The following is a 15,673-nucleotide window of genomic DNA, read 5'->3' as shown; positions in this document are numbered from 1 at the left end:
AATTCTTTTGGAGCTCACTGTAGGTTTGTGACAATACCAATACCGCGATATTCAAAAGTATCGTGGCAAGTAAAACAAACCATGTTTTAATTTCTTGAGGAAAACAGCCCTATTGGAAACAAACAGCATTTTATTGTCATAGCATCATCATCATATTCTACTGTGCACAGATGTCAATTCAACGTCTATTCTAGGTTGGTTCATTGAAATGACGTGAAAACGTTGATTCAACTAGTGTGTGCTCAGTGGGCTCATGATACTGGTATTGTAACAACTCAATTTTGATATTGCTGTCTTTACAGCTCAACGCTTAAATTAAACTCCGTTGAATGCAATTTTACGTAATCAATAGTCTGTCTGTGTTCATTCGGGCCTACTTCTTTGTCACTATACACTACGCCGTACCAGGTATAAACAGATATGACATTCATTGATCTCAATATGGTATCAATAGACATACCCGCTATCCTATTCCAAGTCCAACAACCCATGTATTTATACTACTGGCAATGGTGACAAGAATTATTCACTTAAAGTCAAACCTTCAACCTAATCGATGCCTTACTTTCCTAAAACATTTTCTCGATCCCTAGTATATTAAAAGATTTGACCTGCCCAACAAACAAATGCCACAGTTTCTGTGTGACCTATAGCATGTATTTGTACATAAAATTGTATTGTATTCTTATTTTTAATAAAAGAAAATCTTTATGCATTTATATTTCACATAAGCATTTGGGTATATATGGCAGTGTTGGTCAGTGTGATGCACTACTTACAGTGCTGTCATAGGCTCTCTGTACAACAACTCCACTATTGTCTATTAGGTGTGGTATTTCCCAATGTGATAATCTCTGGCCTACGTCCATGAAAATTGGGATTCTGTGCCCTTTCCTCACTTCAGCAACAGGTGCATATATTTCTCAATGTTACAACCCTTCCTCTGTCCTCTCTGTCGATCCCACAGTGAGCTCCACTTCCACTGTCTCACAGATGTTAGGTATTGAGAACGTCGATGTCTGTACATACACCAACCATGTGTGTGACTGTGTATATGAGCATGTAAATGTCAAAATATATCCACTGTCACCCATGTGTGTTCCTTTCCTATCCCACTGGCTGGTGAGCACAGTGAGAAAGCGGGACCGTAATCAATGGGTCACGGCCTTCTGGGTGCCTGAACAGGCATGGCCGTAAATCCTGATAACATGGGTGGAGCCGGAAAGACATTCCCATGGATAACCTGTCCTATGCCACCAGCTGCATGTGTCTGGGTTCTGCCCGTCATGCCAGCTGTTCTGTTAACATGACAATGGCCAAGGTGTTTGACAAACAGATGGGATGGTGTGGTGATGGGATTGGTTAGTGGGCCAGGGACCTGCTAGTCTGAGCACACCCCCTTGCCTATTTGGTAACACTTTACTGTGTTCTTACTACTGTGTAGTTATTCTTCAGTGTAACATACACTCATTATAGTGGCTAACACTGTAATAAAACACTTGTTATTGTGTTACCATGTCCCTCAAAAAACGACAAAAGAGTTAAGAGTGGCACAGTATTCCAAGGTGGATTTCATGACATTTCCAAATACATTAGCGTGTTTAGATGACAATGAGAGTCCACTATGTGCAGAATTTGATCTAGAGTGACATTTCAAATGTTGTCAACAGAGGTGAAATCACAAGACAAAGGCCATTGTTTAGGCACGTTTCCAGCTCCACTATAGCCCTTTCCAGCCTCGTTAGCCCTCCTACAGCTACGTCAACGGCCACTTGTGACACTGCTGCTAACAATATGCTAGTCATCCTGGGCATGAATAGGGGTTTGGTTGGTGGAGTCTGACGATTGCACTGAGTAAACAGAAAACAAGCAGGCCACTGACAAGTCTCCTCCACTCCTCCGAGATCTCCCGCTTACTCATCCAGCCTGATTAACTCAGGGAGACGGTCATACAGGAGAGACAGATACACACATATAAGGTACACGTTCTAATCCGAATACACACGATATCTATACAATCTTTACAACAGTGTACAATTGAGCACAGAGAGTCTTACTGACATGACTGTCCCTGGTGAAGAAAATGGGGGAAAGAGGATAACAGTGGTGTGTGTGTGTGTGTGTGTGTGTGTGTGTGTGTGTGTGTGTGTGTGTGTGTGTGTGTGTGTGTGTGTGTGTGTGTGTGTGTGTGTGTGTGTGTGTGTGTGTGTGTGTGTGTGTGTGCGTGCGTTGGTGTGTCAATAGGTGTGTGTGTGTGTGTGTGTGTGTGTGTGTGTGTGTGTGTGTGTGTGTGTGTGTGTGTGTGTGTGTGTGTGTGTGTGTGTGTGTGTGTGTGTGTGTGTGTGTGTGTGTGTGTGTGTGTGTGTGTGTGTGTGTGTGTGTGTGTGTGTGTGTGTGTGTGTTGGTGCGTGTCAATAGGTGTTTGACAGTGCATGTCTGTTTGTCTGTTACCCTATGTGTGTGTACTGATGTGTGTGGAAGGTTAAGGGTGTCAGAGGTCACCTTAATTCTCTTCTGAAAAGAATCCACAAAAGAGTCAGATATATATCTATGCTAATGGGTCCACACGCACACACACACACGCACGCACACACACATACATACACACAAAGGGGTAGGGGTGGGGTGAGGACTAGGAGCTGCTGTTGTTTTCTGGGACTTTGCCTCAGTCCTTGTCTCATTACTTGCATATTCTGCATTCTGCTTCAGACACCGACTCCTGTTCGAGGAAAATCCTTCTCCAGCCTGGCCCAGGATGTGTAAAATTTACCACGGGGGTGTCCGGAATTTCATACTTTGCTTCCAAAACAGCTAAGCAACCTGGGAGCCAGAGTGAGGAGCCCAAAAGATCCCACAGAGCCTAGTTTGGGATAGAATCCACTGGCTAACTCATTGACCCTCCTTTTTGTGTCCACAGCCTCCATCTCGTTTTCCACCTCTTTTGGGATGTGAAACTGGCTTCTCCTTTCTCTCATCCCGCCGGGGCCTTGGAGAAGGATGCCCAACAGCCGTCAGCGACCGTCGCAGAGTTTTGGTGGAATTCTCGCATGCACGGTCTGACCAAGATAAGGAATGCCTGGCTGGTGTGAGTAAAGTGCGGCTCCCCGGATTGAGACGGAGCGCAGGATTATGTTGGTTGTGACGGTCGCAGCAGTGCTGGTCTATTTCTCAGTGCAAAAAGACGGAGCCTCAGCGGCCCCTGGGAAGGCATGTTGGCTCGGAAACCCGTCAGGTGTGGGTAATAGGAGCTGTGTGGGTGAGTTGGGTTCACATCTGTACTTTAGCAAAGTGTGCACTGGTTGGTACAGTAACATTTGTGTTCACTCTAGAACAGAGACAAACTGGTTGTATGGACTAAGGAGCATAGTGTTACGTCTATTTACTTTTTCTATTTAGATTTTGTGAAAACATCTACGTTTAACAAATTGGACCTTAATAAATGTAACTTGATCCTAAAGCCTTCCACTTTGACACGTGTAAACGATAACCGGTACCAGTGCATAAATTATATTGAGCTCCAATATCAAGCATTGACTTTCTGTCTAATATTCACAAATGACCAGATGCATTGTATTGGTAGTAATCTCCTTTAAATTAGCCTTACATTATTTTCAGTCAGTCGCCACACATACACACATTACAGTACATGTAACCGAAGGCATCTGACACTATTTCGTTTTTGGCTGTGGCAAGTTGGTAAATAGTGACCCTTACACAAGGGTCACCTTTATCCCTGAGGGAAAACAGTGAGTGGGAGGGTAACAGACGGACTTCTCATGCGTCACAGCGAGCTGGCTGGGCAGAGTGTGCGGTCTGGGTAGGGCCGGTCCTAGCTGGCCGTGGACAGTACTGGTCTCTGGTCAGTTGGACGAGTGCCTGCCTTTTAGTGGTGTCAGTGGAGGCTTAAGTCAGGGTTATCCCCTCACACCTGGAGAGGTTATCCCCTATGACCGGGTCATGCCACTCCCATCGTCATCAAGTGTTGTGGACGCAGTGGACGCAGTGGAGACTTGTGGAATGTATTCTCCATGGTCAAGAGGTTATCCCCGAGACTGGGTCACTTCCATGTCAGGTGTACTAGATTATAGGGGGAAATTCCAATTTGATGTCAACATATGTCACTTGTTACACAAATATCTCCAATTTACATAAATGCATGATTTACACAAAATGACCACCATTGTTTAAGGGGATTTTTAAAAAAATCTAACATTAAGATGGCCCCCAAGGATGGCCCTGAATGGTCTCCATTGTGTATCCTAGCAACTTAGAAATGACCTGTTTTTAAAGTTCACCATAGGGCATCATTGACCTCATGAACCACCACACAGACAGATGATTCATTGTTTTTCTGCCCCTGGCCTATGGAGATTCATTGTTGTCTTCATTCCTCAACACCAGTGACTGGTGTCCATGGGTGCACATGATAATGATGCTTCACCCATGTGTTGACATGGGCATGTTAGACTAGATTAGCATATTGTTTTGGGTCAAGGTCAAAGGAAGAGCAATCGAACACAACACATTCATGTTATTAACCTTTTCAACGTGTCGCAAGACAATGGTTGTCTTGGATGTTCTGTTTCCACTAAACAATAAGATTTTGGATTCAATCAGTTAACAGCTTTCTCTTCCAAACAGCATGAAATAATTATATTTGAGTGAAATATAACATTATTTGGTATGTTACGCGCTACTATGATTTTAAACTTCCAATGACTGGAATGTCCAAGACAGTCCTTACTGACATGTGAGGATGTTCACCATGTGAAAGGAGAGTATGAAAGCACATGTTGCTAAGAGACGACTGTTTTATTGGGAAGCAGCCAGAGCTGCCTTGAACTCCGCCCCATTAAACGCCATCAATAGGATTTTAGACAGCCACAATGATTCAACTCGTTCAACAAAGGTATCGGCACAGAACAGCACATATTGAAAAGGGACTGCTAGTAAAGTTGCCAATTCTATAGCAATGGTGACTTGTGCAGCCCTGGACGTCTTTCAGTCAGGAAACTATGTGACAGTAAGGAGAAAATGGACAGCAATGGATTACAAACTGCCACACTATAGTACTGCACACTGTGCACTGTTTACTCACCTTGAAATGTCCGAACTGCGTCTGCATGCCACTCATTTGATCTCAAGCGGTTTAATGGAATGTGAATTTAGATTTTCTTCAGTTACTGTACCAATGCATATATTCTGCCTAGTTATACGGGCCGTTGAGTTTTGGCTGCATGACACAAGAAATGTGACTATTCAACTTCAGCTCCTAAAGTTTCACTAGAAAGGAGGTATTTGAGGTATAACAGTAACATTATAGGCTTCCTTTGTCATGGTATTATATTATATCACATTGATTCAGCTTCAGAACATTTTCCCAGAAATAGTTTTAGTAGCTCTGTGTATTCTCACATTGAAAGCGCTCTGGCAGCACGGCAGAGTATAACTCAGTTGGTCCCATCTAGTACCTGATTTCAAATCTTGGGTTACTTCCGGGTCCATGATGTGGGTCCAGTGTGTGTCACGTCTTCCAGATTTATACAGTATTTTGGTTGTCTGGTGGGATGACGACTATGATCATACACTATCTACCATCTATGATTTAGAATCTGTGTTCCTTTTGGAAAGCTCCAGAGCCCTATCTGATCTTCGGCCATGGTAAGGCTATATACCGGATGGACCTTGATGGAGGGAATCAAAAAAGGGTTGTGACCGGTGTTGGAAACTCGATCCTACTGGACTTCCACTACACAGAGGGGAGAGTTTACTGGGCCGATAAAAAGACAGGGGTCATCTACAAAGCAGCGATGGACGGAACACAGAGACAGGTGCATCCACATACTACTAGTTCACCTTCAAAAAAATGTATCGCCTTAAAAAAAGAGACCGAATGTAATATTACGGTGTCCATATAAGGACTGAGTCGGAGTCACAAGAGTCACAGTCACCTACCTCTTGAAAAGAGTATCGCGATTCATGCCACAACACCCCGCCTCCCCATCTTTCCCCACCCGCAAATAAACAACCTTTTATTCTCTTGAACTAACGCTTGCACTTTTCTTATTATCATTGCATTTGCCGATAGCTACTTATTGAGGAAGATTAATGTGCTTACTATGACGGTGTTTTGCAGTTGTCTCTCTTAGCTACCTTAAGAGGAATGCACTGTAAGTCGCTCTGGATAAGAGTGTCTGCTAAATTACTAAAATGTAAAAAGTAATGTAAAATTCTGTCCTAATATGGACACTGTGACTCTGAGGCTTTCCTAATATGGACACCGTATCCCATGGACAAAGTATTACCTCCTATTTGTCACTGGTCAATATGCTAATATCTATTGTATCCAAGGTTGAGTCAAAAACATGAATGGTTATAGATCCACAACTGCACTGCATCCCTTTTCAGAAGCTGCACTCGTCTGAGAAAGGGATCTCAGGCCTTGCGGTCGACTGGGTTCACAATTTTGTCATTTGGACCAGTGGAGAAGTGGGAAGTATCAAAAGAGTGGATACAGATGGGAAAAATGAGAGGACTCTTCTAAGACTTTTATCGCAGCCAATCTCCATAGCAGTTGCACCAAATGACAGGTAACGCGATACCTTATCTCAACATGTATCTCTGTATGTTTTCAAGTAACTATGAGTAAGATTAGAGCACTGGTGACAAACATCCCAATGCAGTTCCTTAGAGTTACCCACCATCTTGTTTGTGGGTTACTATAATGCTGGGCCTTTAAAGGATCCTTTCCTCTTTTAACACGGCTGGCACATACCTGTAGGTGTAATCTGGCAGATTGCCTATCACTTACCTCCACTCTCTGGTCAGGTAAAAGGGAGCCATTTTGACCCTCAGAGGCGATTGCTTCATGCCAGGCAGGTATAAGTGAAGTACACCAAAACGCAGATGCATATATTTTTTGATTATCTGTATTTTTCCTACGTGAAATTCTCTCCTGTTCACTAACGTGTTCTACACTGAGGGTACAAAACGTTAGGAACACCAGCATATTGAGTTGCTCTCCCACTTTTGCCTTCAGAACAGCCTCAATTCGTTGGCGCATGGACTCTGCCATACCCCATTCAAAGGCACTTCAATCATTTGTCTTGCCCATTCACCGTCTGAATGGCACAAATACACAAACCATGTCTCAAATGTCTCAAAGCTTAGCAATCCTTATTTAACCTGTATCCTGTCCTTCATTTACTGTACACTGATTGAAATGGATTTAACAAGTGACATCAATAAGGGATCATAGCTTTCACCTGGATTGACCTGTTCAGTCTGTATCGTGGAAAGAGCAGGTGTTCCTAATGTTTTGTGCACTCAGTTTTGTGTACATTCAATCTAACCTTGTGTTAATGTAGATGGATAAATTTGGTGTAATCACCAATACCCAGAAATCGCATGTGTACTTGGTTAGGCATGTCTGGGCATGTCCTCTTTCCTGATTTCAAGTCTTCAATGTGGGCCACTTCCTTATCCCTAAAACCACTATACCTTTCCTCAGATTTATATTCTGGCTGTCTGACGGAATCACACCCAGTATTCAGAGGTCGGATGTCGCGGGAGAGATGATTACTACAGTGCTGAAGATTCCGGAGAGACTGGGAGGGCTGTCGGTCGACCGGACAGACAAGAGACTGTTCTGGGTCCAGTTCAGTCTGGAGGGAGAAAGTGCCATTGGGTCGTGTGACTACAACGGGAATGTTGTCAATGTCATTGACCAGCCACTACTGTAAGCAGATGTCATTATAGTGTCACTCTTTTTTCAGCATAGGTGACATATAACTCCAGTGGTTAAATATCACTGTTTTGGCATATTCTAATGAGACCATGTTGCAAATGTGCAGCTACCTGTATTTAGCACTAGAGCAGTATACTGTATAATTAGATATATCACTTGTAGATCGGTTTATATTATTGATAACTTCTGAGCATTCTTCCCTCCAGGTCTCAGTCTTTGGGGATGTCTGTGTTCCTGGAGCAAGTCTTCTACACTGATATGAGTTCACGGACCATACGGCAAGTCAATAAGTACTCAGGGGTTGAGGCAGAAAACATCAACCTAAAGCGAATGACACACCCCCCTACTGCTGTCAAGGTGGTACATCCCCTCAACCAGCCGATTGAAGACTCCATGCCTGTCTTTCCAGGTCAGAGTTCAGTGATTTTTGAGCTGTTTCTTCAATAAGTTTGGTCCAACTCTATTCCAAAACCTTGAACTCTGTTCTAAACTTATTCCATAACCTTTTTAATACAGTGTGTGATGGTCGTACAGGAGTGTGTGTGAATGTGTGCTCCAACCCAGCTGAGCAAGGGATCTGCCAGTGCACTAAAGGCTTTGCCCTTAGCAAACATGGGAACTACTGTGAAGGTATGGTATTCATTCATTTAGCACCAATGCTGGGTTCTGTTTATGCTTTGCTATGCTTTGATATACAATACTATGTAATGTTATGAAATTGAAATATTAGCAATTGGCAATTGTATTCATTGTTGAGTGTGGAATGGATTATTACCTACAAGGATTACTAAGAAATAATCAGACTAAACATACAACAATTGAATCCTAGATGTCAATGAGTGTGGCCTGTGGGACCACGGCTGTTCCCTGGGCTGTGAGAATATTCCAGGCTCCTACTTCTGCACCTGCCCCAAGGGTTACGCTCTGCTTCCTGATAGAAAAACCTGCCACGGTAAGAAAGTACTTCTGCAAGAAAGAAATTCTCCATCAATGTCTTTGCTGGTCCTTGACCACAAGTGGTATTGTCCTGTTGATTTGGAAAGTATGGGTATTTACTTCTTGAATGTTTCTCTTGACAATAATACAATAAGAGAACAGGGCTTTGTTGTACATGTTGTGTGTTTAGGCTTTGAGATTGTGTGCAATGCCAGCTAGTCTTGTGTTCAGTATTGAACACTATTTACAGAAACAACAAAATAATATTATTAAACGATGCCAATGGTGGCAGCCAGTCTTACTGGGGTCCGACATATAACGAAAAAATACATAACAGATTAAAGACTTACATGCATTTAAAAACATTAACATATAGTGTGTGTGTGTGTGTGTGTGTGTGTGTGTGTGTGTGTGTGTGTGTGTGTGTGTGTGTGTGTGTGTGTGTGTGTGTGTGTGTGTGTGTGTGTGTGTGTGTGTGTGTGTGTGTGTGTGTGTGTGTGTGTGTGTGTGTGTGTGTGTGTGTGTGTGTGTGCGCAGTGGGGCAAAAAAGTATTTAGTCAGCCACCAATTGTGCAAGTTCTCCCACTTAAAAAGATGAGAGAGGCCTGTAATTTTCATCATAGGTACACTTCAACTATGACAGACAAAATGAGAAGAAAAAAATCCAGAAAATCACATTGTAGGATTTTTTATGAATTTATTTGTAAATTATGGTGGAAAATAAGTATTTGGTCAATAACAAAAGTTTCTCATTACTTTGTTATATACCCTTTGTTGGCAATGACAGAGGTCAAAAGTTTTCTGTAATTCTTCACAAGGTTTTGCTGGTATTTTGTTCCATTCCTCCATGCAGATCTCCTCTAGAGCAGTGATGTTTTGGGGCTGTTGCTGGGCAACACGGACTTTCAACTCCCTCCACAGATTTTCTATGGGGTTGAGATCTGGAGACTGGCTAGGCCACTCCAGGACCTTGAAATGCTTCTTACGAAGCCACTCCTTCGTTGCCCGGGCGGTGTGTTTGTGTTTGGGATCATTGTCAGGCTGAAAGACCCAGCCACGTTTCATCTTCAATGCCCTTACTGATGGAAGGAGGTTTTCAATCAAAATCTCACGATACATGGCCCCATTAATTCTTTACTTTACACGGATCAGTCGTCCTGGTCCCTTTGCAGAAAAACAGCCCCAAAGCATGATGTTTCCACCCCCATGCTTCACAGTGGGTATGGTGTTCTTTGGATGCAACTCAGCATTCTTTGTCCTCCAAACACGACGAGTTGAGTTTTTACCAAAAACTTATATTTTGGTTTCATCTGACCATATGACATTCTCCCAATCTTCTTCTGGATCATCCAAATGCTCTCTAGAAAACTTCAGACGGGCCTGGACATGTACTGGCTTCAGCAGGCGAACATGTCTGGCACTGCAGGATTTGAGTCTCTGGCGGCGTAGTGTGTTACTGATGGCAGGCTTTGGTACTTTGGTCCCAGCTCTCTGCAGGTCATTCACTAGGTCCCCCCGTGTGGTTCTGGGATTTTTGCTCACCGCTCTTGTGATCTGTAATGTATCTTTTTGACCCCACAGGGTGAGATCTTGCGTGGAGCCCCAGATCAGGGGAGATTATCAGTGGTCTTGTATGTCTTCCATTTCCTAATAATTGCTCCCACAGTTGATTTATTCAAACCAAGCTGCTTACCTATTGCAGATTCAGTCTTCCCAGCCTGGTGCAGGTCTACAATTTTGTTTCTGGTGTCCTTTGACAGCTCTTTGGTCGTGGCCACAGTGGAGTTTGGAGTGTGACTGTTTGAGGTTGTGGACAGGTGCCATTAATACAGGTAACGAGTGGAGGACAGAGGAGCCTCTTAAAGAAGAAGTTACAGTCCTGTGAGAGTCAGAAATGTTGCTTGTTTGTAGGTGACCAAATACTTATTTTCCACCATAATTTGCAAATAAATTCATTAACCTCTTGCTCCTACCTGGCACGCAGGCGTCCCATCTAGAGCTCTGGAAATGCAAATGCGCTACGCTAAATGCTAATAGTATTAGTTAAAACTCAAACAGTCATTAAAATACACATGTAGGGTATTGAATTAAAGCTACACTCGTTGTGAATCCAGGCAACAAGTCAGATTTTTAAAATGCTTTTCGGCGAAAGCATGAGAAGCTATTATCTGATAGCATGTAACACCCCAAAAGACCCGCAGGGGACGTAAACAAAATAATTAGCATAGTCGGCGCTACACAAAACGCACAAATAAAATAGAAAACATTCATTACCTTTGACCATCTTCTTTGTTGGCACTCCTAGATGTCCCATAATCACTATTGGGTCTTTTTTTCGATTAAATCAGTCCATATATAGCCTAGATATCGATCTATGAAGACTGTGTGATAAACGAAAAAAATAGCGTCTTATAACGTAACGTCATTTTTTTAAATTAAAAAAGTCGACGATAAACTTTCACAAAACACTTCTAAATAATTTTGTAATGCAACTTTAGGTATTAGTAAACGTTAATAAGCGATCAAATTAATCACGAGACGAAGTGTTTTCTATAGGGGTCTGTCTGGAAATAATGTCCGTGTATTTCTCAACCAAAATATCCGGTCGGAGACCTGAAGAAAAAGCCTGTCTCTTGTTCGTTTGACCAAGAAACAAAGAATTGGCAAATGACAAGACTGTTGACATCGTGTGGAAACTGTAGGTACTGCAACCTCAGCCCTATTTAATGTCGTTCGCCCATAACAATGGGTTGAAGCGGCGGATGGATATATTTTTCCACTTTCAGTGATCAGATTTTCCTGCACTTTTCGATGAAACGCACGTTCTGTTATAGTCACAGCCGTGATTTAACCAGTTTTATAAACGTCTGAGTGTTTTCTATCCACACATACTAATCATATGCATATAGTATATTCCTGGCCTGAGTAACAGGGCGCTGAAATGTTGCGCGATTTTTAACAGAATGTTCAAAAAAGTAGGGGGTAGGAGTAACAGGATAAACATCCTACAATGTGATTTTCTGGATTTTTTTTCCCTCATTTTGTCTATCATAGTTGAAGTGTACCTATGAGGAAAATTACAGGCCTCTCTCATCTTTTTAAGTGGGAGAACTTGCACAATTGGTGTCTGACTAAATACTTTTTTGCCCCACTGTATCAGTTACACATACATGTCAGTACATACACACAACAAGTAGGTCACAAGGGGGAGAGGCGTTGTGCCATGAGGTGTTGCTTTATTTGTTTTGTTAAACCAGGTTTGCTGTTCAATTGCGCTATATAAGATGGAAAGGAGTTCCATGCACTCAAGGCTCTGTAGAATACTATACATTTCCTTGAATTTGTTCTGGACCTGGGGACTGTGAAAGACCAATGTGTGTAAGTTGACCAAACAAAATTTATCCAAGAGAGGCTGGCATGCGTAGTATTAATGTTAGCCCTCTGAATACAATGAAAGGTAAAACATGCCGCTCTGTTCAGGACCAGCTGCAGCTTAACTTCTGTGCAGCACTTGACCATATGACTGAACAATGATTAAGATAAGATACAACTAGAGCCTGCGGACCTGCTTTGTGGAATGAGGTGTCAAAAAAGCAGAGCATTTCTTTATTACGGACAGACCTCTCCCCATCTTTACAACCATTGAATCTATGTGTTTTGACCGTCACAGTTTACAATCTAAGGTAACACCAAGTAATTTAGTCTCCTCAACATGTTCAACAGCCACACCATTCATTACCAGAATCAGCTGAGCTCTAGAACTTAGGGAATGATTTGTACCAAATACAATGCTCTTAGTTTAAGAGATGTTCAGGACCAGTTAATTACTGGCCACCCATTTCTAAACAGACTGAAACTCTTTGTTAAGTGATTTCATTAGCTGTGATTGCTGATGCTTATATGGTTGAATCATCAGCATACATGGACACACATGCTTTGTTTAATGACAGTGGCAAGTCATTGGTAAAAATAGAAAAGAGTAGAGGGCCAAGAGAGCTGCCCTGCATTACACCACACAAGCTAGAAAAGCTTCCATTAAAGAAAACCGTCTGAGTTATATTAGATAGATTGCTCTGAATCCACGATATGGCAGAAGTTGAAAAGCTACAACAGATACAACAGGTTATGTAAACTAATATCAAAGGCTGCACTGAAATGTAACAGTACAGCACGCACAATCTTTTCAGTTTTCAGGTTCTTTCAACCAATCATCAGTCATTTATGTCAGTGCAGTACATGTTGAGTGCCCTTCTCTACAAAAGCACTCTCAAGTTTGTCTGTTATTAATTTGCTAACTTAGAAGTAATATTGTATTTGGTCAAGGACCATTTTTTCCAACAGATGGCAGCACGCTGACAGGTCTGCTGTTAGAACCAGTAAAGGCCACTTTACCACTCTTGGGTAGCGGAATGACTTTGGTTTCCCTCCAGGCTTGAGGACAAAAACTTTCCTCTAGGCTCAGAATAAAGATATGACAGATAGGAGGCTATAGAGTCAGCTACAGTACCATCCTCAGTAGCTTTCCATCTAAGTTGTCAATGCCAGGAGATTTGTCATTATTGATCGATGACAATACATTTTCCACCTCTCCCACACTAACTTTATAAAATGAAAATGTGCAATACTTTCATGATTTTTTATTTTTTTCATCCTTGAGTACAATGGCTCACTGTTCGTTGTTGGCATTTCCTGCCTAAGTTTGCAAACTCTTCCGATAAAATAATCATTAACATAATTGGCAACATCAAATGGTTTTGTGATGAATAAGTCGTCTGATTTCGATGAAAGAAGGAGTTGAATTTATCTTTATGCCAATAATTTCATTTAAAGTACTCCAAAGTTTCCAGCATTCTTTATGTCATTGAGATTGGCTTCGTAATACAGTTTCTTGTTCTTTTTGTTGAGTTTAGTCACATAATTTCTCAATCTTACAGTAGGTCAGGGAGTCAGACGTGCAGCCCGCCTTATTTGCCACTCAGTTTTTCAATTCCTTTCAATACCTCATCATGGAGCCTCACCAGTTTTATCAGTACGTTTCTTAACAGGTGCATGTTTATCAATAATTGAAAGGAGCAATTTCATAAATGTCGAATAAAATCAAATGTTATTGGTCACATGCACATGGTTAGCAGATGTTATTGCGAGTGTAGTGAAATGATTAGGCTTCTAGATCTGACAGTGCAGCAGTATCTAACAGGTAATATCTAACAATTCCACAGCAAAACCTAATATCTAACAAATTCCACAACATAACCTAATACACACAATCTAGTAAAGGACTGGGATAAGAATATATAACTATACAATATATGGATGAGCAGTGACAGAGCGGCTAAGATGCAATAGATAGTAAAGAATAAGAATAGATTGTCATGTTTTGTCATTTATTATCTTGTCTTGTCCCTGTGCTTCCCATTCTATTCGTTTCCCTCTGCTGGTCTTATTAGGTTCTTTCCCTCTTTCTATCCCTCTCTCTCCCCCTCCCTCTCTCACTCTCTCGCTCTCTCTTCTCTCTATCGTTCCGTTCCTGCTCCCAGCTGTTCCTATTCCCCTAATCAATCATTTAGTCTTCCCACACCTGTTCCCGATCCTTTCCCCTGATTAGAGTCCCTATTTCTTCCTTTGTGTTCCGTTCCTGTCCTGTCGGTTCCTTGTCTAGAATTCACCGTGCTGTGTTTGTGTATCGCCCTGTCGTGTCGTGTTTTCCTCAGATGCTGCGTGGTGAGCAGGTGTCTGAGTCTGTCTGGTTCAAGTGCCTTCCCGAGGCAACCTGCTGTTCACCTGCTGTTCAAGATCGAGTCTCCAGTTTGTCCTCGTCATTTCGAGTGAAAGTTGTGTTTTTTGTTTGTATTTACTTTACTGGATTAAAGACTCTGTTTTCGCCAAGTCGCTTTTGGGTCCTCTTTCACCTGCATGACAGAAGGAACCGACCAAGGAATGGACCCAGCGACTTCAGACGCTCGTTACACTGCCGTCGAGATCCAAGGAGCCATGCTCGGCAGACACGAGCAGGAATTGTCTGCTGCTCGCCATGCCGTGGAGAACCTGGCCGCTCAGGTTTCCGACCTCTCTGGACAGTTCCAGAGTCTACGTCTCGTGCCACCTGTTACTTCCTGGCCTGCCGAGCCTCCAGAACCTAGGGTTAATAACCCACCTTGCTACTCCGGGCAGCCCACTGAGTGCCGCTCCTTTCTCACGCAGTGTGAGATTGTGTTCTCTCTCCAACCCAACACATACTCTAGAGAGAGAGCTCGGGTTGCTTACGTCATTTCACTCCTTACTGGCCGGGCTCGAGAATGGGGCACAGCTATCTGGGAGGCAAGGGCTGATTGCTCTAACAAGTTCCAGAACTTTAAAGAGGAGATGATTCGGGTTTTTGACCGTTCAGTTTTTGGTAGGGAGGCTTCTAGGGCCCTGGCTTCCTTATGCCAAGGTGAACGGTCCATAACGGATTATTCTATTGAGTTTCGCACTCTTGCTGCCTCTAGTGAGTGGAACGAGCCGGCGCTGCTCGCTCGTTTTCTGGAGGGACTCCACGCAGTGGTTAAGGATGAGATTCTCTCCCGGGAGGTTCCTTCAGATGTGGACTCTTTGATTGCTCTCGCCATCCGCATAGAACGACGGGTAGATCTTCGTCACCGGGCTCGTGGAAGAGAGCTCGCATCAACGGTGTTTCCCTGCTCCGCATCGCAACCATCTCCCTCCTCTGGCTCAGAGTCTGAGCCCATGCAGCTGGGAGGGATTCGCATCTCGACTAAGGAGAGGGAACGGAGGATCACCAACCGCCTGTGCCTCTATTGCGGAGTTGCTGGACATTTTGTTAATTCATGTCCAGTAAAAGCCAGAGCTCATCTGTAAGCGGAGGGCTACAGGTGAGCGCAACTACTCAAGTCTCTCCATCAAGATCCTGTACTACTTTGTCGGTCCATCTACGCTGGACCGGTTCGGTGCTACATGTAGTGCCTTGATAGACTCTGGGGCTGAGGGTTG

The 15,673-nt window shown here is 43.0% G+C and overlaps 1 protein-coding gene across 1 annotated transcript in view; it reads left to right on the top strand.

The window, feature by feature from the left end:
• The first annotated feature begins 2,778 nt into the window (after positions 1-2,778).
• Positions 2,779-15,673, top strand: part of egf (epidermal growth factor) — a 33,514-nt gene continuing 20,619 nt past the window's right edge. Inside the window, exons 1-7 of the mRNA XM_046324679.1 lie at positions 2,779-3,256; positions 5,632-5,831; positions 6,409-6,590; positions 7,511-7,738; positions 7,954-8,156; positions 8,264-8,377; positions 8,577-8,699. Coding sequence (XP_046180635.1) covers positions 3,130-3,256; positions 5,632-5,831; positions 6,409-6,590; positions 7,511-7,738; positions 7,954-8,156; positions 8,264-8,377; positions 8,577-8,699 — 1,177 coding nt within the window. The 5' untranslated portion in view covers positions 2,779-3,129. The remainder of the gene's footprint in view (positions 3,257-5,631; positions 5,832-6,408; positions 6,591-7,510; positions 7,739-7,953; positions 8,157-8,263; positions 8,378-8,576; positions 8,700-15,673) is intronic.

This window comes from Oncorhynchus gorbuscha, linkage group LG23 (genome assembly GCF_021184085.1).
Source record: "Oncorhynchus gorbuscha isolate QuinsamMale2020 ecotype Even-year linkage group LG23, OgorEven_v1.0, whole genome shotgun sequence".
Taxonomy (NCBI): Eukaryota; Metazoa; Chordata; class Actinopteri; order Salmoniformes; family Salmonidae; genus Oncorhynchus; species Oncorhynchus gorbuscha.
The sequence above is the reverse complement of the archived record's forward strand: the minus strand, read 5'-3'. Positions and strand labels throughout refer to the sequence as shown.